Consider the following 21,645-nt stretch of genomic DNA (forward strand, 5'->3'; position numbering starts at 1 on the left):
TCACAGCCACACCTCCAAGTAGGGTTACTGGTCACCAAGCAACAATAGCACAAAACATAATGCTCAGTTTATTGAGATTGGATGTGCATCGTGTAATACTAAGCTGGTTTTATCATGACTTCCTATATGCTAATATATCACAAGCAATAGCAAAACTTGAAAGCCGCATTATCACTTCCCCTACTTGCCTGTTCAAGGAGGATGCAATCCATCAGCTGCTTTGGCAAATGTCATCATTATTCCTGCCCCCATAGCTGGATCCAATGTGCTGACCCTCCTCAACATCACTGAGTTTAGGCCAGCTTCTGCCACCCTGGTGCCCACTACCCATTTGTAGTCTACAGCTCCCATGACTCCTGTCCATTGGCCATGATGGCTGCATGGCTCACTGGGTAGGGCATCCCAAGTTAAATTCATAGCATCTCAAGGGAAAAGTGGGGAAAGGATTCTGCCTGAAGCCCTGGTAGAGCTTCTACCAGTCAGTGTAGGTATCTCAATACGGGGATAGATGGACCAGTGACTTAACTCAGGATAAAGCAGCTGCCTCTGTTGCTTTGATGGCAGCTGTCACCCAAAACATCGGCAGGCCACCAGATTACATGCACTGATGCCAACAATATGGAACGTCCTGCCTTTCCAAATCTTGCATGTAAGTGCACCAAACATGCAGCACACATTTCTGCTGATGCCTCAGGGAAGACTTTACAAATCTCCAGCCCAGCTGACCACATGCAGACAAGCTCCAAGCCCCACCACAGTGGGCTGACCCACAGGTCCTCCTCCTAGATGGTTGCCACCTCCTAACCACAAAATCATTGAACTCAGAACTGGCTCTGGGTGGGGGACACTCCCTCCTCCAGGGAAAAGAAAAAACACGCTCCCAGGTGGCATGATCTGTATCCTGATGGACCTGAAACATCAGCAATTGCCCAGCCCAAAAGTCACCTCTCTTCATCTAAAATCCCCTTAAACACACCAGCTGCTGGTGACAAAACAGCATTTTCAAACTTTTCTGGTTCATGTTTGTGGATGAACTGCAGGTCACAAACTGTGATACTGGTGCTGTGCTGCGCATGGTTTGGGGCAAGTAGCAGCTATGCTCAGCATTAGGCAATCCAGAAGAAGGGTGAGGCCTGGCATGTGCAGCTACGGCGACATAGCTGAGAGCCCAGCGCTGGGTTTCTCGGGCAGCACCTGGCTCTGTGGGGCAGCTCAGGCGAACACCAGCAGCTGCGACACACTACGCTCATGCAGGCAGAGGCACCACTGTCGGCGTGGCAAGTGACAGCAGGAGAGGCCTAACTGCATCACTACCAGCACAGTCCTTGCTGCTGCGCTATTTCTAACAGAAATGCCAAGTGGCAGTCATAAGGGCTGTTGTTAGCAGCCCCAGGTCATTTGCACTGGGCCCTAGATCTGCTGCCCAGTGGCAGAGCTTCATGCTGCTTTCAAAACTGCTCTGTTTTTTTATTTATTTCTAATTTCCAAGAATCTTCAGGTATGAGGCTGCTACTAAATCGTAAATTAGCTTGAGAGAAAGAGAGAGCACGCGCTGTTTAATATTGTGCTTTATTGCAGATACTTTTAACCTTGTGATAGCTTTTTAAAATTGTTGCTGCCCGCTTTGCAAACCTTTCAGTGATGAAAGGCAAGCTATAAATTTAAATAACTAATCTGCAAATTTGCATCATGGGCCTGACTCCCAAGTCAGCCTGCAATGCCGCCCCCCGCCCCCCAATGCTGCAAGTTCGCTAGAGATCATTGGGTGCAGGTGGTTGATAGCATTTTTGAAATGATGGGGTCAGCTGGCAAAAGCCAGAAGCTGCAGCCTCAAAGAGGCAGTGCCAAAGGATCCTGCAAACAAGCCGGCAGTGCCCTAACTAAATATTATTTCTCCTCTGAGGCATTGCTGTCGACCCCCTCAAGTACAAGACAGTGCAGGCGCAACCCAGTTTGCCTTGGGAACGTTCTCCTGGTGGTGCACCACAGATATGTTTTGGGAAAGCAAGCATCACAGTGGCAGTAGGCAGACAAGCATCAGCACAGAGCACACACAGGGGTTAGTATTGCCAGAACCTACAAGCTATTATTTCCACAGCTGTGGCTTCTACCTCGTGCAACACTCCAAAAGCACCGCAGTTCACGCATCAGGCAAACACAGGACACCTCTTTAATCTCTCAGCTACAACAAAAGGCATTCACAAGGGCACAGAATTGTTGTGAGTCACAGGGGCTTCACTTTGGGAGCCCATATCCATGAAACCGTGAATGGGAGCTCACTTCCTGCGTACAGGAGTATATCAAAATGGCTTGATCAACCTGCCTGCGCTTAAGGAACAGATGATGCCAGGAATCTTGGCCGGACTGCACAATTTTTGCAAACCCTTCAGAGGTTTGGAAGAGAAGTTACCAAACTTGCACAATAGCAGATCCGAACCTCCTATGCACCTCCAGATGACACAGAAGACCCCACATCCTCTCTTACCTGGAGAACCCTCTTGGTCAAGCCTGTTTTCTGAGCAAGCTGTTTCAAGTCCTTGGCATCCGGATTGTGGTTAATAGCAAAATAAGACTTCATTGTCCGCAATTGGTGGTGTTTGAACGATGTCCTCATGCGCTTCGTTTTCTGGTTGCTGGGGTATTGCTGGTCACGATCCAGGTGGTCCCCGTCATTCTCATTGCAGCTCAAAGCTGGGAGGAAACAAGGACGGGGTAGGGGGGGGAGGAGAGCGAGTCATCATAGCTCCTGAAGAAGCAAGGCCAGGGCAAGTATTATCAAGCCCTTTCAGTCCCTCCTCTCTTTCTTCTCCATACACTTATAGGGCTACAAGAACCCTCACCTGCACTTTTGCAGTGACAGGTGGCTCTCTCTTTTCTCATCTGCAAGAGCAGAAAAGGCATCTCTGTCCCCCCCCTTCCTCTCCGCATTTCCAGACAGCATGAGAACAACTTTGCAAAATAATGTTTTAAAGCACTGTCACTCTGCATTGTGCAGCTGCAGACACAGCCCACCACGTCCACTTAACCTTCAAGAGGGGGCGGGGAAAAACTCATTCAGGCCCTCGGTATTCTTCCCACCAAACTCAGCTACACAGAGCACAAAAGAGACCCTTAAATAAAACACCGTTTAAAGAGGGGAGGGTAGATGGAGAGAGGCTGTGTACACCTGACAGCAAATTCCAGATATAATTTGACATAAGGTTGGGGGTAAGCGGGCAGGGGACAGTTCCAAGGAGGTTTGACTTATACCAAAGACCAAAGAGAAGCTGCAAGTAACTGTCCACATTTGCACTCCGTTTTAAAAAAAATAAAATCAAACTCCCTTGAAGGAATCTGTTGTTTCCTCTCCCCTCCCCCCTCCCCATGTGTTTACTAGAAACAATTTAGATCAAGACTCCCTCTTATGGCTACAAAAATCCACTAATGAAGCTTCCACAAAGAGGCAAAGGAACTTTACAATAATTAACAAATGGAGCGACAATTTGCACAGCAAGCATAATATGCATGCATATTAAAAGGGTTTTGGTTTTTTTACATAAAAAAATGCATCTACACCTTCCAAGAACCAAGCACAAAAAGTTCCTATTTAAAAATAGCAAACACTCAGAAAAAAATTAGCAATGCATCTGGTTGTTTGGATATTCTGTCATTAACATGTGTTATCGGTGCTTATCAATTTCCCATAAACTAGCTTTTTCAGGTATGTTGAAATAAGAGGGATTCTCAGGAAGCTTCATTTTATGCTCTCCCTTGACAATTCTTTATCCACTCTATGAAATGACTAAGAAAAAAGGCGGGTGAATCAGATAAATATCTATCCTGAGAGCATTAGGAATGTGAATTATTGATCCAGCTGTCGAAACGCATCTGCTTTTGAAATTGTCCATCATCACAGATCCTGTGTACTTCCAACAAGGATCCAAACCAACACACAACCTTATATCAAATGCAAATTATTTATCCTGCTTAAAATCTACCGATTACACCAGAATTCCCAGAAAGTTAAACGCTGCAACAGATCTGCAGTAATCTCAGTCATGCATGCTCTGCCTTAAGTGGCCTAATGCTCATTAGTGCTATGGAAAGGCACTGGAATGCATGCAAAGCAGCTGGTTTGCAAGAAATGGCCAGTCTGGGGAGGTTTTCAGTGGTTGGTGTCTACTGCTGCAGGCAAAGGCCCAGTGGATAACTCCCCCCCCCCAAGAAAGAACACATCCTATCAGAAAATGAAGGGCAACTTTTCTGACGCTTGGCTTCCATTCCCCAAATATATTAAAGTAAAGGTACATGACTGGCAGCCGCCCTCTTCTCATGGACTCCTATGGAAAAACATCATTTGATAATGTAGTTATGAAGGACAAAAGAAATAACATATCATCATCATCAACAACAAAACAACAACAACAAATATTAAATTGATTACTCGTCCTGCACAAGCATGTCCCAAATTGGCTTACAACAATTTAGAATTAAGAACAGTTCAAAAAGATCGCAGCACCAGGAGCAGGGTGGATCCCAAACAGGCGCACGTACTCCTCAGAAGTCAAATGACAATGTGGAGAGGTGAGGCTTCAACATTCCAGAAACAAAACGCGACTCTATAGTGAATGTGCCAGACACCTTCTGTGGGGAGGGGATTCTGCAACTTAGGACCTGCCGCAGAGAAGACCCTCTCCTGGCCACCAGCCCCCTGGAGCTTCTGAGGGCAGTGGAACTACATGGGGGGCCCTCTCTGCGTATCTTAACTCCCAGGGGAATCTGTAGGAAAGGAGGTGGCCTCTCATATATTTGGGGAATAAGTCATTTGGGGATTTAAAGATTAGCGTAAACACCTATATACAACGCCAGATCAAACCACAGAATCTGCTGTCATGGCATCTCCATGTGTAACCCTCAGCCAGCCTCTGGGAAAGCAAGATAACCACCCCTCCTTATTTTGCCCACTGAAAAGGTACGCTCTCCCCAAACCGTGAGGTTCCATTCCCAGCTCTTAACCCCGAAAGGCACAGGAAGGCGTGTCCCCCATACTGCTTGGCATATCATACAAAGGACGGGAGATGGAAGGAAATTTGGCTTTGCTAGCAAAGTTTAGAATCACACAGGATCCTTAGCCTGCTTGATCAAGAACCCTGCATAGTTCAAAAGTCTGCAGAGTAAAACCTGGTTTTGTTCTGTTCCCCTCAATATACATAACAAGATCTGCATTGGCTCATAAGTATTCTTGCGGGAGGCGATGAAATTGTGCATGACCCATGAGGCAAACTTCAATGCAATGTCTCTGCAGTTGCAAATTCTGTGCAATGTTCCTGAAGACAGTGTGAGGAAATGCTCTAAAAGCAGCACTCCAGAGTTCTCTCTTCAACACTGCAAGCAATATTGTGACCATGGAATGCAGCTGTTGGGGTGGGGGCCATGGCATGTCTGGAGCCAGTCCTTGAGCTACCCACACCACCTAAACATACCACAGCAAAACCCCAGCCTTGTCTGTCTGATGTAAAAGACTAGAGGCTACTTGCAAACATCTTGCATGTGGTGTATTGCATCCAGTACCCTGATGGACCTTTAAAAATGCTTAGGATTAGTCATAAGAGGGATTGCCTTGCTTATTCCACAGCAGACAAAAAGGAGGTGATTACATGAACAAAACAGAATTTGCTGACTTAGTCCACGGGGGGGGGGGGGGATAAAATGCATTTTAAACCTCTGCATAGAAGTACTGTATATTTAAGACTGAATTTTGGATTAAAACAAATAAAAAATAGGGGAGATGTGTGTTAGAATGGGCATATACTTCCCTGAGAACTAAGGATCTTCACCACAGCGAACTGAAATGGATTCCAAACGTATTTTCCTGAGACAAGGAGCCTTTTCCACAAAAGAGGCTCCCCTCAGTGTCACATGGCTGATCATTAGTTCCCTGTAATAGAAAGCTTAATTTCCCTTTCACCTGACATTGCTCAAGCAAGCAGCCTGGGATGTGGGAAGCAAGAGGGACGCAGTTGATCTTGCCTTCTGTGAAGGAAATGGGCAAGCAAGCAAGATGCGTATGAGTTCACAATAAATATTGCAATTTCTATCAATTAGAAAGGGAAGCATTCCTCCTTCCTTTGGGGCAGTATGATTGTCCAGACAACAGTGGCGCTGGAGAACCACTTTGCTGAAGGGGAGAGGGAATATAAATAAGCAAGAACCTACAAAATCATTGTCACTGAGCTCTCCTTGCTGCCACCTCAAAGGTCTCCTTACTAGGATGACAACCATGTTGTGCATTGTGGGCAGCTGCATGAGTGTGAGGGGAGACAGCCTGGAACCACAGCTGAAGTCTGAATCCCAGTGTCTGCAACGGTTCTCCAGCCATTATGTTGAGTTTCTGGAGTATCACACAATGGTCACCAACATTCCTAGGGGGTGGGTGGCAATGTCAGCCACACAGATGAGCAGCAAGCCCAGTGGTTCCCAAAGTGGGTGAAAGTACCCCCTAGGGGATAGTGGGATTACCTGGGGGGTGCTAATCTGCAAGGGGGTGGCAGGTGGGAGACACTGGATAACTATCAGACTTTGAGAAGTTGGTATCACTCGCTCAAGTTCATCAGTTTTGTTGAATTAATTAAACAAAATAATTTTAATTAGATTTTGAATAAACATGCAATTAATTGTGACAGCCTTGAATTTTACTGTGCTATTGTCTTCCATAGCAGGCTGCGCTTTTTCTAGGGTGGCACAGGGGGTACTGGAGACAAGTTTATAGAATCAAGGGGTGCCCCCCCAAGTTTGGGGAGCACTGAGCTAGCCTCCTCTGGGAGAAGCAAAAGAAGGAATCAAATTCCAGATAAGGGGTTGCATATTCTTGGCAAGAAGGGAATTGGTAGCAAGATGGGGAGGAGAGCAAAACCCAAGAGATTGGGTAGATTGACCTGGCAACTCAAACAAGGCTGGATAGAGGTCTCCATCTGTGTAGAGACCCAGGACTCCCTAGGACTGGGGGCAGAGGTGACTCCCCCCCCCTTCAGTGGACGTTAAATGCTAGCAGAAGAGAAAGACCCATTTTAAACCAGCTCCTTCCGTCAAAGTCTGCAAAGGTGACACATCCAAGGCCTGCTGCATCCTCTCAGAATCCATTCAATCAATTGTTCACTCTGTGTTTAATTGCCAACAAAGCACAAGCCATCACGGAGGGAGAAGGAGCACACACAGTCACACACCATCTCAAATCAGCAGGTCCTCGGGAGACCTCCATTCAGAATGGCAAGACTTGGGCAAGTGGAAGCTGAGGTCTTCTGCACAAATCCCCACCACAGCTGACTGCTCTACCCACTAAAGAGTCCGTGTTTCTGACCTGCTTGCACCCTTGAAGAACACAATACCCAGCTGTGCTCCCCATGCACCCTTTGCTTCCCCTCCTCCCTAAAAAAACAATAAACCCAAAAGACCAAGAACTGGTCACTTTTCTACCCAAAGCATCCCCACCAGCCTGCAAAGACAAAGAATTAATGAGGCCTTAGTTTAATCTTGTTCCCAGGGAATAGTTCCAGATGGGCACTTGGCCTGGTGGAAAGTGGGAGGGAGAAGACGAGTCAGCCCGAGCCAAGTTTAGGAGATAAGATTTTCCGGGCGGGAGGGGAAGGGGCACCCATCACCCACCCGCCCACTCCTGCACCTGGAAGGTTTGAGCTGAAAACGAAAAACAAGTCAGGCTGTGGATGGGCACTGCAGATCAGAAAAGGAAGACGGTCATTTAGGGATTTAAACTTTTTCAGTAAAATAGATTGAGAGAGAGAGAGAGACCAGTGTTAGCACCCATAGCACCCCCTCAGCTCACAAGCTTTGCCCACTGTGCTTTGGATTAAGTAGAGCAGTGCACTCTGGAAGCCTGCAGAATCATCAGCATGACATGTGCAACACCACTTTCACAGGAATGCTCCCAGCTCATCTCTGCTGCTTAAGATAAACATTCTTAACACAAAGTGGCATTGCACAATGAAGGGGTGTGGAGGGGGAACTTTGGCCAGTTTGGGAGTGGGGTTCCTCTGTGGAGATAACATTCCTTTTCCACAGGCTCTGGGAACCCAGGCTTTTCTATGGCCAGTCAATGGAAAGCTTGCTTGCAAGACCTGGACAAGAATGTTCTGGGGAGCAGAGGGTCTTGAAAGGCAAGAGGCAACCGGGTTGTGGGGGGAGGCATAAGAGAAAGGACTGTGGGAAAGCCTTGCCCCAACTTTAGATATGGCTGCCTGTGGCTTAGTAGGAGCCTGGAAACACACCCAGACAACCCACCCACACATACCCCCTACCAAGACAGGAGCATCTGGAACTGCTTGGGAAAACTGAGCTGCAGAACTTGGCTTGGCCTCCGCGGAACAGCCTGCTATTCACATAGTCCCTCCAACTGCGCTCCAGCCACTGGTGACCACTCTACTCAGCAGTGTGGCCTAGATGAAGATCCAGAGCGGCGCTCTGCTCATGTTCATGCCCTCATTTGTCACAAGCCAAGCCTTCCCCCACCCCCCAATTGCTTAGTTGTGATTGGCTTCCAGTTCAGGTCCATGCCAATCCCTACTCCCCCTGCCAGGGCTGGACCCCTGCCATGTTGCTGGACTCCAAAGTCCCATCATTCGCAGAATGGCCCAAAGCCAATGGGCACTGGGGTCCAACAGCCATCCACGTGGCCCCAAGCTCCCCAGCGCTAATTTAGCTGGAAAGCTCAAAGTGTGGGTGTTGTTGCCCCTGTGATGCACCCCTATACAGAAAGCTCTTGCAGCTTGGCTCCAGCTCAACCCCCTTTGACTGAGAGGCTGTGGTACCCACCCTTTGCAACCCAGAGGGGGCTCTACCATGATGTAACGTCCCACAGCCTCACTGCCACCAGCAAGATAGAGCAGTAGCTCTTCACTTAGGCAGCTTTAACCAAAGATTTAGCAAGTTTCTGGAGGGGAGATAAATGTGCAAACAGGGCGTGGTTGGATGGTGGGATCTCATAGGCATTGCATTTTAAAGCATGCCAGGTGACTGTAAGCAAAGTCCTTTCAAAAATTGCTTAAAGTGGGCAGGGAATATGGGTCCCAATGCAAAAGACTGGACCTCAACCTCCTATGTCATCCCCTAACAACACCCCCAGGGCCCCTCAGCTAAGCATCCTAGAGAGGCATCTAGCTACAATGGGGTCATCATGGACCCCCTCAACAGAAGGGTGGGGGGTTTCAAACACAGCCTGATTGGCTAGCCACATTTTTTTCAAGTGAAGACAATTACATCCAAAGTCCAAAATGACTAAATGGCACCACTGCTGAGCTTTTCTGCAGCTGAAATTGAGGTGCTGGGTTGAGATGGATCTGGAGAGGTCAGACCCAGGAAAACTGGTATCATGTTCACAAGCAGGTAGTGTGGGGAGAGCCAAAGCAAGGTGAGAGTGGGGCCCAGCAACCAACCTGCTGCTCTCATTGTGCATATATCTAGTTCACATCATATGAACTAGAGAAGGGGATGTGGCCTTTGTGAAGTACACCCATCTCTCTCACACTACTCATCATCATCAACAACAACAACACATGCACTGGCTCCTGTAGAGAGGGGAGGGGGAGGGTCAGCATCAAAGGGGTGGGAGGTTGGGGGATTTTCACCCTTGTGCCTATTTCTCCAGACCCATATATTTTATCCAACTCTGTTTGCATTTTCTGCCAATAACTGAAAGTGGGACACAGAATGTCCAGATTAGTGTGTTGACACACCTGATTAAAACATTTTTGTTTAAGCAAGCCTACCCAGACATGCAGATACTGACATTTAAATCTCTCCTTAATTTACTCCTGGTTGTGTATGTATGTAAATTACTTGTTTGCAACAGTATTTTATTGATATTCTCAAAGTTTCTTGTGAACCGCTTAGAGGTTTTTGTTACAATTAAGCAGTAATTAAGTAATTAAGCAAGGAACCTAACTGCAAATGGTCAGTTGCTACCATGGGCCTGAATTATAGGAAAGGGCCAAGGGTGTGCCAGGGCAAGTAGGAGATTTTGGAGGCACTTTTGGGTTCACACCCCCTCCTCTCTGGCAGACTTCTCCTCCTGCAGCCCCAGCCCCACCCCCACTGAGAAGAAAGTATCCTGTTGACCAAGGATTGACTTGTAAGGAAAACCCCTTTGGCTTAATGGGCCTTGCTTCCGAGTAGGCACATCCCTCTACCTTTAAAAAGGTGTGGTGCCAACCTTACACACTGGCTATAAGAAGGGAAATAGAGAGTGGGAAGACCCTAACTCCCAGGACCCCCCCTCCTCAAACCGTGGAAGGTGGGGGGGGGAATAGGTCCTGCTTGGGCAGCAGAGGAGGCCCCTCCTGAAAAAGCAGGAGAGCAGCAGCTCTGAATATGGACAGTCCCCCCCCCCCACTTTGTCACATCTAGATTCCAGAAGAGAGAACATTGGGCAGGAAGCTCTTCCCACACTACAAAATGCTCAGCTACCTGAAATTGGGGGTGTGGAATTTACAGTCTCAACTCAGCACCTTACCTGGCAAGGTCTGTGCAGAGGGAGGGGTTAATAAGAGTCCCTCCTTAAAAGCCTTACACACCTGGGTAGGGACAGTGAAGAAGCAGCTATTGTACCCACAGATGCACCCGTGCCCTGGTGGAGCCCCCCCCCTCCACAAGCCCCCCCCCCACTCTCCAACAAACCCCTGTCTTATAAAGACATATTATTATTCATTAGGTTTCTTCCTCACTTGTTACCTAAAGGTCCCTCGCAACGCATTAAAAATCAATCACAGATACATTATAATATTAAAGAAATATAAAATACCTATCATTCATCAATATCTAAATATCGCATACATGCACGCACACAAAATACCCCCCTTCTCCCTTAAACACATATTTTTGCACGGAGGGGTGAACTCGGGACCACAAAGCGCCCTCGTGTAACAGCTGGGGGAGGGGGGAGGCTGCCGCCGAGAAAGGGTTAGGAAGGGGCTGTTTTTGAAGTCCCGGACGCCTTCCTAAGCCGCTTTCCACTTGTCACAGCCCATCGCGTCTCCAGGACCAGAGCCGCAGGTCCCGCCGCCGCCGCCGCCGCCCCCACGCTGGGAAGGAGAGGCAAAGGCCGCAACAGACCCGCCGGAAGAAGCTCCAGTTTGCTGGGTAATTTAGGTTCAAAAATACCAAGTTCGGCGCATTGGGGAGATGAGGCGTTCCCAATATTTTGGCGAATAATAATATTGTTATATTTATAAAATATAATAACAATAGTAACAATGGAGGAAAACTGTTAAATCAGAATTTTCTTTTAAAACGAAAGTGATAATGCAAGTCATTTATTTTGGGTAGGTGTGATGGCCTTTTCAGAAAGGTTCGGGGTTTTTTGTTCACCTTATATAAGGAAATTTAAACCAAAACGAAACAGCTTTCTAAATTCTCCCTGCTACCTCTTTAGCGTACCAATACTTCGGATCGCAGCCTTTCCCCGCTCCAGCAACCCCTCTCCGCGTTATTTCTGGTCCCGTCGCTTAAAAGGAGCTCAAGAAACATTTCGAAGTTTAGCGGCGGCTGGAAAAGGAGGAAGCGCCTTCGCGGAAACTACCATTCTCTGAAGGAACGCAGATCTCGGGGTCTCGTTTGCAGGGGAGGAAGGGAAGCGAAGCCTTCTTCCCCAGGGATGCCAGCAACTCATTTTAGGAGGTTCCACCCTGCTCCCCCCCCCCAACCTCTCATATTTGCTCTGCCAGATACAAGAGATTTTCAGGCGCGGAGAAAGGTCCCGGGTTCAAACAGCTCAGAGCGCGCGAAAAGCTTGTTTTGCAGCACCAGCGTTTCATAAGCAGCCCCCTCTGCTTTACAACACGCCCCCCCCCAAAAAAAAGAAAAATTAATCCAACATTCTGAGCCCATCCTTTGGAATCATGCCTTTTACTCTGCCAGCCAATCCTAAGTGGCTCCCCGCAGCTGCTTTTTCCCCTACTCCGAAGTCGCGCCCCTTCCCTGAATCATTTTCCGCGCCTCCGGTTTCGGGTTGGGATGCCCCACGCCCTTCCCCGTTCGGCGCAAAAACGGCGCAACTGGGCTTCATCCAGCCTCTGCAAAAGCTGAGCAGTCACACGCCCGGCAGAGCGCCCCACTCAACCCCCTCCGTAGCACAACCAGAGGGGCTCCAAGGCGCCCCGATTTCCCCCCTCCAAGCACGCGCATTCTAAAAAGGCACCGCCGCTCAGCACCCCCAGCTCCGACCGCCCCGTCGAGCCTCCCGCCGCCGCCCGCTCCCTTTACCTGCGTTGTAGGCGGCCAAGTCAGCGCCGGGCCCGGGGCTCTTCCTCTTCCTCGGCCGTCCCTTCTGCACGGTACCCACGCCGTTGTAGTAGGGCAGGCCGAGAGTGGCGGCGGCGGCGCCCAGAGCTGGGCCTTTGCCGGCGGCGCCCTCGCCGTGGTTGAAGTGCAGCTGGTACTCGCCCTGGAGCAGCGCCTCGAAGTGCAGCCGGCAGTAGACCAGGTTGTCCTTCATGCCGAAGTGGTCGCCCGTGGTCAACATTTTGGCGCACGTCGAGCAGGTGAAACAGTTCAAGTGGTAAACCGATTCCCGGGCGCGCATCACCATCTCGGAGGCAGAGATGCCCAAGTGACACCGGGCGCAGCGCTGGACCGAGAATCTCCTGCAGGGAGGTCCAGAAAGAGAGAGGCTCAGGAGCGCAGTGGAGAGGGTCCCTGCTATCTTTAACATATATAGGGCACATGGACAGAACTATAAGGTCCCTTCTCGCGAGGAGCTTACAATCGCAAAGTGGGCTGAGAAACTATTGAGCAACTGAAGCAAGCGGCGTCAACCCCAAACTTCCCGGGAGTTTCAGCGGTCACGCACCCTTCACCCCTCCCCTCCCTTCCTACAAGTTATTTTCCACGGGGTTTTTTTCCTTCCTTTTTTTGGAGGGGGGCACTTTATAGAAAGTCAGACAGGCCCCAAAGCCATGGGATCCAGTGAGCGGAAGGGAAGAGGCGAGTGGTGAAGGGCTTCGCTTGAATGCCCGCTTAGATTTCGACCAGCCCAACCTTATTATGGATGAGGCCCCATTGGAGTGCTCTACCACAGAAACGCAATACTCGCTGCAGCCATCCAGGATGCCCGAATTAAGGGGGCCTCGACCCGGCCTAAGCACTCTCTAGCCTGGCAGTCGCCGCCCCCATGCCTCCTCCTCCCCATAGTTAGGCAGGAGGCCGTGGGTACTTTCTGTAAGATTCAGGGGGCCTGGGCCTCTCTCTCCATTGAATGGAGGTCTGAGCTCGGGCCATGACGCGTCTCCTCTCCAAAGGAGAGATTGCCAAATCCGGCTGCATTCGGGGCAGTGAACCTAAGAACACAGTAAGAGCGGACTGCTGGATCAGGCCGGTGGGGCGTCTAGTTGAGCATCCTAATCTCACAGCCCCCGACCAGATGGCTCTTCTGCAAAACCCGCAAGCAGGTTCGGACTCCTGCCTTTTCCAGTAACTGGCGTTCAAAAGCATTTACTGGCACGGCTGTGGAGGCACAGGCGCCGCTTAGCCTTCGTGGCTAGTAGCCATGGTGGCTAGTTGTGGTGGTGGTGGGCTGAAAGTCGCAGCGGTCCCCGGCCGGGCCTGCCCTGCCTGCCCTGCCCTCCCCCTCCGCCCGGGGGCTTTACCTGTAGTAGTCCTCCTTGCAGTAGATGCTGCCGTCTTTACTGAAGCAGGTGAGCTCCGACTCCAGGTTGAGTTTACACTCGCAGCATTTGAGGCAGCGCATGTGCCATTGCTTGTCCACCGCCAGGAGGTAGTAGCGGTCCGAAATCTTCCCCCCGCAGCCCGCGCACAAGGCGGCCCTCTCGCTGCTGATGGAGGGCATGGCGTGCTGCGGAGGGAGGGAGCAGACAGACAAGGCGCGCGCTGATTAGGGAGCCGGACGCCGAGGAGGCCCGGGCGCGAAGTCCAGCCCCCAGGCCTTTCTCGGGTTCGTCTCCCCTTCCTTGTTGAAGCAAGGGCCGGGGACAGGGGGTCCCACCCCGGGATGGGAAGAGAGAAGAGAGGGGCTTTTTTTGGGGGGGGTTGTCAGCCACAAAAAGCACCGCTCCCGCCCACTCGCCCAAAGGAAGCGCTCTTGGGGGCCTGGCCCGCGGGAGCTGCCCAGACCAGAAGCCCGGGCTGGGTGGGGGGCGGTGGGGGGGAGAGAGAGAAACTGCGAAGCCAAAGAGCTAAGAGAAAAGGCGCTTCTCTTCCCCCCCACCCCACACGCCTAGAATGAAGCCGCACCTCGGTCCAGGCCCACCAAAACGGCCCCTGGGAGAGAGGGAAGGAGGGAAAGAAGGGATTAGCTAGAAGGAAGCGACCGTTGAACCCGTCCTTTCTCCCGCTCTCAATCTGGATTGTGCCACACCGAGGGAGGGGGTGCGAAATGCGGGACGGCGGGGAGAAGAGAAGCAACGCAAGGCTAAGGCCGGCGGGGGAGGGCAGGGCTGCAGAGCAGAAGAGGTTTGGCTGCGAAACTGGAAGAAAATAAAAATCTGAGGGTTTAAAAGGAAACGTAATCGACGGACATCGCAGCCCGATCTTAAATCCTTGCAGAATGAAACATAAACAAGCAGTGATTTTAAAATGCATTACATTGCTTACGAAAAGAATAAATAAAAATTAGTAGTAAACAAATCTCGGACTGTTTTAAAGAAAGGGGAAAGGAAAAAGAGAAGGGAGTTTCTAAAGCCGCTTTGGCACAAAACACACCAAAGTCTTCCTGAAAGTACTTAGATCCTCAGCCGCTTCGGGCTGCCGGCTGACCTGCGCTTGCTTGGGAGTAAACCCCACTGAGCTCGGTGCGACTTCCTTCAGAGTAAACATGCGCAGCATTTTCAGCCTTGGGCTTAAGGCGCAAAACATTTCGATGCGACATGTGGCGCGATCCTGTGCGTGCCTACTAGGAAGTAAGTCCAAGCGAGCTGAAGCGGGCTTCCCCTCCAGAAGGAATAGGATTGCTGCCTAAGTCCGCGTCTGCTTCCCTATCCCTCTTTAAGTCAAACGAATGAACGAAATGCGTGTTCAAATGCCCAGTCCTCGCCTTCTTGCGCTTGTTACAAAACAAACAAATGTCCCAAGTTTTGTTTCATGTTTCCCCCCCACAAAAAAAATTACATTTGCAAATTGAACCCAGCTGGGTTGTTGTCTTTGTGGAGTCCTTTAGTTCCTTAAACTAATGCGTAAAAATGAGAAGAGACGGGAAAACAGGGGCCGAGGCTCGGGGAATTCTCTTAAAACCGCCCCTCTTAAGCAAGCCCAGAATTTCGGGCATCGGGACACCCGACGGCTAATTTATCCAATTTCTGAGTTATCCGTTCCACCTTTGAAGAAAAGCATTTTTAAAGAGCAAAACGGGGACAAACACCCAAAAATAAAACAAAAAAAGAAACCCGATTTTTAAAATAATAAGAATAATAAAGCAAAGTAATAATTCTCGCTCTATTTCTTTTCCACTTAGCAAATTCCAAAAATATCCGAAATCAAAACGGGAGGATAGTGACTAAAAAGGCGACTGCAAATGTCATGTTCTGATTAATATAAATCGGTTCCTCTCCATTTTCAATAAAATCCCCAAATAAAATAAAACACATAAAATCGGCACAAGCATTTATTTATTGTTTCCCAGGCCTGAGCGTGGAAGCGCCAGCCTCGAACCGAGAAGGGTTCGGAGCCGTCGGCCCACCGGAGGCTCCCAGCGCCTCTGGCTCCCCACCCTCGCGACAGTGGGCGAAAGAAGGAAGGCACAGAAAGGGTAAGGGGAAAGCACTTTGCTGAATGGTCAGTTTGTTTTAAACTAAAAAACAGGATAAACTAAAAAACGGTCTAATTTCCGCCCCATAAAAAAGGAAAAGAAATAAAGGCCTTCGTCACTTTGAATATCTTGTGCGCAACGAGAATGAATTTAATCTATTTTTAATATATAGTTTTTATATAAATAGATAATTATATAGAGATATTACTGACTTTACCTTTTTTGTTTTAAATGGGGAATCAGAAAGACAGAAGGAAAGAAAGAAAAAGGAAGGAAGAAACATAATTTTAGTAAGCCAAAAAAATGAAAGAAAAAGAATTTTATTTATCAGCCAAAGCCACTCCCCCTCTTAAAATTATTTCTTAAACGAATGCATTTTATTTTATTTACTTATTCACCCCTTATTGTTATCTACTCCGAACCCCTGAAACGCAGGATCTTTCCCAGAAAAGCTGCTGCGCTTTTCCTCAGCACCAGAGTGAACCGCTTTGGCAGGCTCACTCTTCCCCGGATTTCCCCGATTCGGTTCCCTCCATTGCAAGTGGATTCTTATTATTTCAATGAATGCATATATTATTATTATTATCGTATTATTATTATTTAAATGAATGCATATATATAAATGAATACAATTATATAATATATATATATATAATTGCTCGGCCGCTGGGCAAATCTGGGGTTCCCCTGCCCTCACTTTCCCCAAACTTTGGGATCTGGGCCTTCCTGGGTGAACCAGAGGGAAGCCACTGGCGCCTGCCCATCACCGGAGCAGCGGAGAGCGGGGTCTCCTTCTCGGCGGCCCTACCGTTTCAGTCTCGCCGCGGTCGATGGCGGAGCTGATGGCGGGCGTGTCGCCTTTGGCTCGCCGGTCCATTTCGTCGATGACGCCGTGCATCTCTGAGCCGGCCAGGCTGTGGAAGAGCATGGCAGGGCTGGGCTGGTGGCCGGCGGGCGCCGCTTGGGAGGTCCCGCGCTTCTCCTGCTCGTCCTCCGGCCGCTCCCGTTACTCGCGGTGAGGCCACGCCATGCCTCCAACGCGGCCGCGCCGTCTCGCCTTCGCTTCCTCCTTTCTGCCTGCCTGCCTGCCTGCCTGCCTGCCTGCCTGCTTTCGCGGTTGCTTTCAGTCTCCTGGCGAGGTCGGCTCAGGCCAGGCCAGTCGGCGGACGGAGGACGGGATGGCGGGGTCGCTGGCTGGCTGGCTGGCTGGCTCAAAGCATCGCTGCTTGCCTGCTTGCCTCCTCGCCCCTGCGCAGCCCCAGGACGCACGGACGGCGAGAGCTCCCGCCGCGCTTGGGACGAGCGGGCAGCCGGCAGGAGGCCTACGGGCAGCGGCTGGCGCAAAGCTCCTGGACGGGCCGGATCCGCGGCGGGGCCGGCCGGAGCACTTCTCTGCAGGGCAGGCGCAACGGTGGCGGAGGTGGCTGCTCCGGGGACCGAGGCACGGGGGAGGGAGCGAGCGAGCGAGCGAGCAACTGGCGGAGGGGAGGGCCAGGCCGGGCGACCGGGAGGAGGAGGAGGAGGAGCCGCGATCCGGGCAGGAGTCGCTGTAGTCCCAGCCCAGCGCAAGGCTCCGCGCCTTTTCTAGCGTTGCTCTGACATCACGTCGGGCGCGGCGCCCATTGGCTGCTCAGCTCCGGGCCAGGCCCGGCCACCATGTGCTCGCGCGGGCCCGGAGAGGACGGAGGCCGTAGCCGCCGGCGGCCTGACGCGCGCAACCGAGGCGGGCACCTCGAGAGCTCTGTCTTCCTGGCCGCGCCGTCGGGGCCAAGCCCAGCCCGGCTGCTGCCTCAGTCAGAAGCGACCTGGAGTGAGGAGTGGCAGCGCAGCGGCAGTCTCCGCGGAAAGATCCTGGTCCGGGTAGAGACCCCCTCCGGCTCCTCCCCGCCACTCCCAGCCCTCCTGGGGAAAGCAGGGGGGAGGAGCTTCCGCCTGGCCCCGTCCTCGCAGGAGGAAGGCGAGAAGTGTCGTACTTTTAGACCCTCCAGGGCAGCCCCCAGAAGCTCCCGGGATGGAGCGAAGCCGCGCAAGCTGCGCTTTCTATTTCAGCACCCGCAGGGAAGGGAACCTGCCACCGCCCCAGCAGCGCCCTAAGCATGATCCTCCGGGGGCCTTTCCCTCTGGGGACAGCTCCCCCAACAGAAAATGATTGGGAAGAGGCGGGTGGAGAAAGAGAAGGCGGCAACAAACATTGCAAGAGGGGTGCAAGCTAACGAATAACTCCTGAGGCAGGGATGGCTCATGGCTGGGGAGCGTGTCTGAAGACAGCGGCTCAATGCTATTCGTATGAGCGCAACGACCGTTTTACCAGCGACTTGCCCTTGAAGCGTTCAAGAACTTGCCCCACAGAGTTGGAAGCGCAGGTCCCATGAAGCCCCCTCTGCCCGTTTTCCACATCTCTAAGGGCAGACGTCGCCCACCTGGTGCCCTCCAGATGTTTTGGACTCCAACTCACATCCGCCCCTGCCTGCAGGGCCTGCGGTGCTGGAGCTGGTGGGAGTTGTAGAGCCAAACACCTGGAGGAATTAGGTTAGCGAAGAGACAGAGGGTAGCTTAGGAATACCGACTTGTGGGGTTTTGTTTGCTTGCTTGCTTGCGAACTCGACCTTTCAGAATCCCAGGACTGCCTCCCTAACATTCGTATATTCTTCGTGACTTTTACTTCCCTCCACAAGGAAGGCATATATTAAATGTCCGTCTCCTAAAACCGGCGTCCCAAAATGCAGACGGGGCTGAGGCGAGTTAAAAGGAGGCGCCCCTTAAGCTGGAGTGGGGAAGGAATTGGGTTCACCACACCACGCCGCTCCTCACACGCACCATGACTGGGGATCCCTCCCCCTTTTCACGCGGAGGAGCCCCTTACCAGCTGTTTGAGAAACCCTTTGCTTAAAACTAGGAAGTCAGGGAAAATGAATAAAAACATTGTGGAAGGAAATTATGGAAAGAGAGAGAAGGAGGGACGGAGGAAGGAGATACGAAGCTAATTCTCCACTGGCCCTGTCGTTTTAGGCTTCCCACATGGGTCAGACACGTTCCCAACGGGATTTCGTCCTGATCTCTGACCCTACACATACTTGAGTTGCTTAAATACCCCCTTGGAGGTCTCAAGGCTCGACCCAGCAGCCTCTGCCCTCCCGCCCCCCAGGACACGATCCAGACTAAGAGGACCACAGTGGAGAGCCCTCAGTGGGTTAAGCAGGCGCTGGGAACTCCGGCTCGCTTGACGCCCAGAAACCTGTGACTGAGACCAACCAGCTTTAAAGCGTTTGACTGATCTCTGAGTCTTTTGCCAAGGTGGCAATGAACGACAAGGAAGGTTGTTGGGTGGGCGGCCTGTGGGTGTCCAGAAAAGCGGGATGAAGCAGGCAGTGGCATCACCTGGTCCCTTGGACGTTCCCATTTCCCCTGGGCCATGAAGCCACAGGAACATGGGAAGAGGCTCTGCAAAAAATCAGCCATTGGGCCATCTACCTCGGTATTGTCCACACTGACTGACAGCGACTGTCCAGGGTTTCAGGCAGGGGACATTACCAGCTGCTCTCCTGGGATTGAAGCTGGGATCTCCTGCCTGCAAGGCCGATGCTCTGCCACTGAGCAGCACCGGGCCTTTTGGACCTGGGCCGCCTCCGCCGTTTGAGCAAGTGGAATGGATTTGGCTTAGGTGGGCCTGACATAATCTGTAGAAAGCCGGGAGTGGACGGACACCTCCTGCTCCAAACGTGGTGGTGACAACAGCAGCAGCAGCAGCAGCAGCAGCAGCAGCAGCTAAGCTGCAGCCAAACTCTCTGGGCGTTTTGGAAAGCAGCCCAAACTCAAGTGGGCAGAGGCAGACAGGAGGCATCTCCGGTTGGGGCTGAGGAAAGGCGCCTGTCTGGAACGCCGGGCGGTCAGGGGCATCAAGGCCGGGCTAGGACGACCTGTGCCTGGATCTGGCAAGGTCTGTTCGACAGTGGAACAGACTCGCTCGGAGGAATGGTGCGCTCTCCTCCACTGGGAATTTCAAGCAAAGGATGGGTTGCCATCAGGAAGCTTCATGCGTGCTCTAGTTGAGATTCCTGCATTGCAGGGGGTTAGAGTAGACGACCCCCAGGGCCCCTTGCCACTCTACAGTTCTGCGCTGCTAAGGCAGCTGCCCTCTGTTCTTGCCTGGGAGTTGTGTCGATTTGCTAGCTGCTTGCGCGCGTTATGTGTCCGGGGAGCAGCGCGTCCCGAGGAACCGTGGACCGGCTCCGGAGCGCCCAGTGCACGAAGCCTGCTACATCGAGTCCCTCCAAGCAGGGCAGGGTCCCGGCCTCAGGCCCCGCTAACGATCTCAGAGGGACTGGAGTCTATATTTTATGTAATTAGATTGATTTAATGCCTGGAAACAGCAACACAAGGGCTATAATTTAAGAGGGATGAGGGGCCCCCGAAAGCCCTCCTCTCCCCCCACCACCAGCTCCCTCTCCCACCCACCCCTCACTCTCATTATCTGCTTAAGTGAAGTGCGAGCACAGGAAGAGACACCCAGCGTGGAAACGATGGATTGTAAGCACGCCGGATGCCTGGCAAGCTCGCTCCTGACATCCCAGCGCCACGCTCGCATCACTCAGGACCAGAGCAGCAGCAGCAGCAGTGCCACCAGCAAAAATCTATTAATCGTTGTTGTTGTTTTTATTAGTGTTGTTTTTATTATTGCTACTACTACTATTATTATTATTTCAAATACCTTTTTTCCAAGGGGAGCCCCTCCTCAGACAGCCACCCCCCTCCACCTGGTGGGAAGCGACAGGTGAGCGCCCGCCCGGCCCAGTCAGGGCCATCTGCCGCCCGACAGTCCCCAAACGCCAGGCCCGCTCCCGCGACAGAAGCCAAACAAAGGCAGGTTTCCACCGAGGGAGGCGGAAGACCCTGCTAATTGCCGGGTTTCAGGTGGTCCCTCCGTCTGTCTGTCTGCTTGCCTGGGATGCCAAAGGGAATCGGGGCAGGGAGGAGACCCCCGGGGGCCCCTCCCATTCTCCCAGCCTAGGCAGCGGCTTACAAGAGGAGGCAGCTCCCTGGCACAAACCCTAACTCCGGATTGAAAGCGGACTGTAGAGTCAGCTCCGGTTTCTCCGCTGAGGTGATAGGCCCGTTGTACGCCCAGACCCAACAAGGCAGTGAGGGGGCATCGCGTGTCAATGGGGCGGGTCACCTCGGCAGGTCCCCGATAACTGGGCGCAAAGCTCCCACATCAGGGAAACGGCAAAAAGGCGGGTGCGCAGAAGCTCGCGAGTTGCCCAAAGGCCTCGGAGGGGGACTCTCCGCTCTTCGTTCCCGGACCAGCGCCTAGCAGACGCCAGGCAGCTGCAGCGCTGAGTTTTCTCGTCTCCAGTTAGGTGTTTTCGCCCTTTTGTGTAAGAGAGTTCTTAAATGCTTTTAATAATAACAATAACAGCAACAACAAAAACAAAAATAATTTACCCTACATCCGAACGAAACAGTTTTGTGCTAGGAGCGGCCCGAATGTAAGGCAGGTTGTAAATTATTATTATTATTATTATTATTATTATTATTATTATTATTATTATTATTATTATTATTATTATTATTATTTCCATGAGTGGAAAGTGTACAACTTAATGCTTTTGGAACGAAACTTCTGGGGGAGATTAAGGTCTTCCTCTCTCCTCTTCTTCCTTCCTTCCTCTAACCCCTCCCTCCCCCCCCGCTCTGCACAAAGTTTCTTTTCCCACCAGGGTAAGATTCGACTATGGAGGAGAAGGGTCCTTCCCGCCCCACTCGCAGGAATAAATTGAGACAATAACAGAGAGCGTCTCTCCTTTTCCATTTTTGTAAACAGAATAACAGCTCGCGATGGATGGACGGAATGGAAGCCGTAATTCGGCGTGGAAACGCCCAGGCTGCTGCTAATGAATGGA

General features: G+C 51.4%; 1 protein-coding gene across 1 annotated transcript in view; it reads right to left on the bottom strand.

Moving 5' to 3' along the window:
• LHX2 (LIM homeobox 2) overlaps window positions 1-16,782 on the bottom strand; it is a 42,695-nt gene extending 25,913 nt beyond the window's left edge. The window contains exons 1-4 of the mRNA XM_081896555.1: window positions 16,554-16,782; window positions 13,632-13,837; window positions 12,250-12,629; window positions 2,486-2,691 (exon numbers count right to left, since the gene is read on the bottom strand). Of these exons, the coding sequence (XP_081752681.1) occupies window positions 2,486-2,691; window positions 12,250-12,629; window positions 13,632-13,837; window positions 16,554-16,673 (912 nt within the window). The 5' untranslated portion in view covers window positions 16,674-16,782. The remainder of the gene's footprint in view (window positions 1-2,485; window positions 2,692-12,249; window positions 12,630-13,631; window positions 13,838-16,553) is intronic.
• Between the last annotated feature and the right edge of the window lie 4,863 nt (window positions 16,783-21,645).

The sequence above is a fragment of the Podarcis melisellensis genome (genome assembly GCF_964234715.1).
Source record: "Podarcis melisellensis genome assembly, chromosome: Z".
Lineage (NCBI taxonomy): Eukaryota > Metazoa > Chordata > Lepidosauria > Squamata > Lacertidae > Podarcis > Podarcis melisellensis.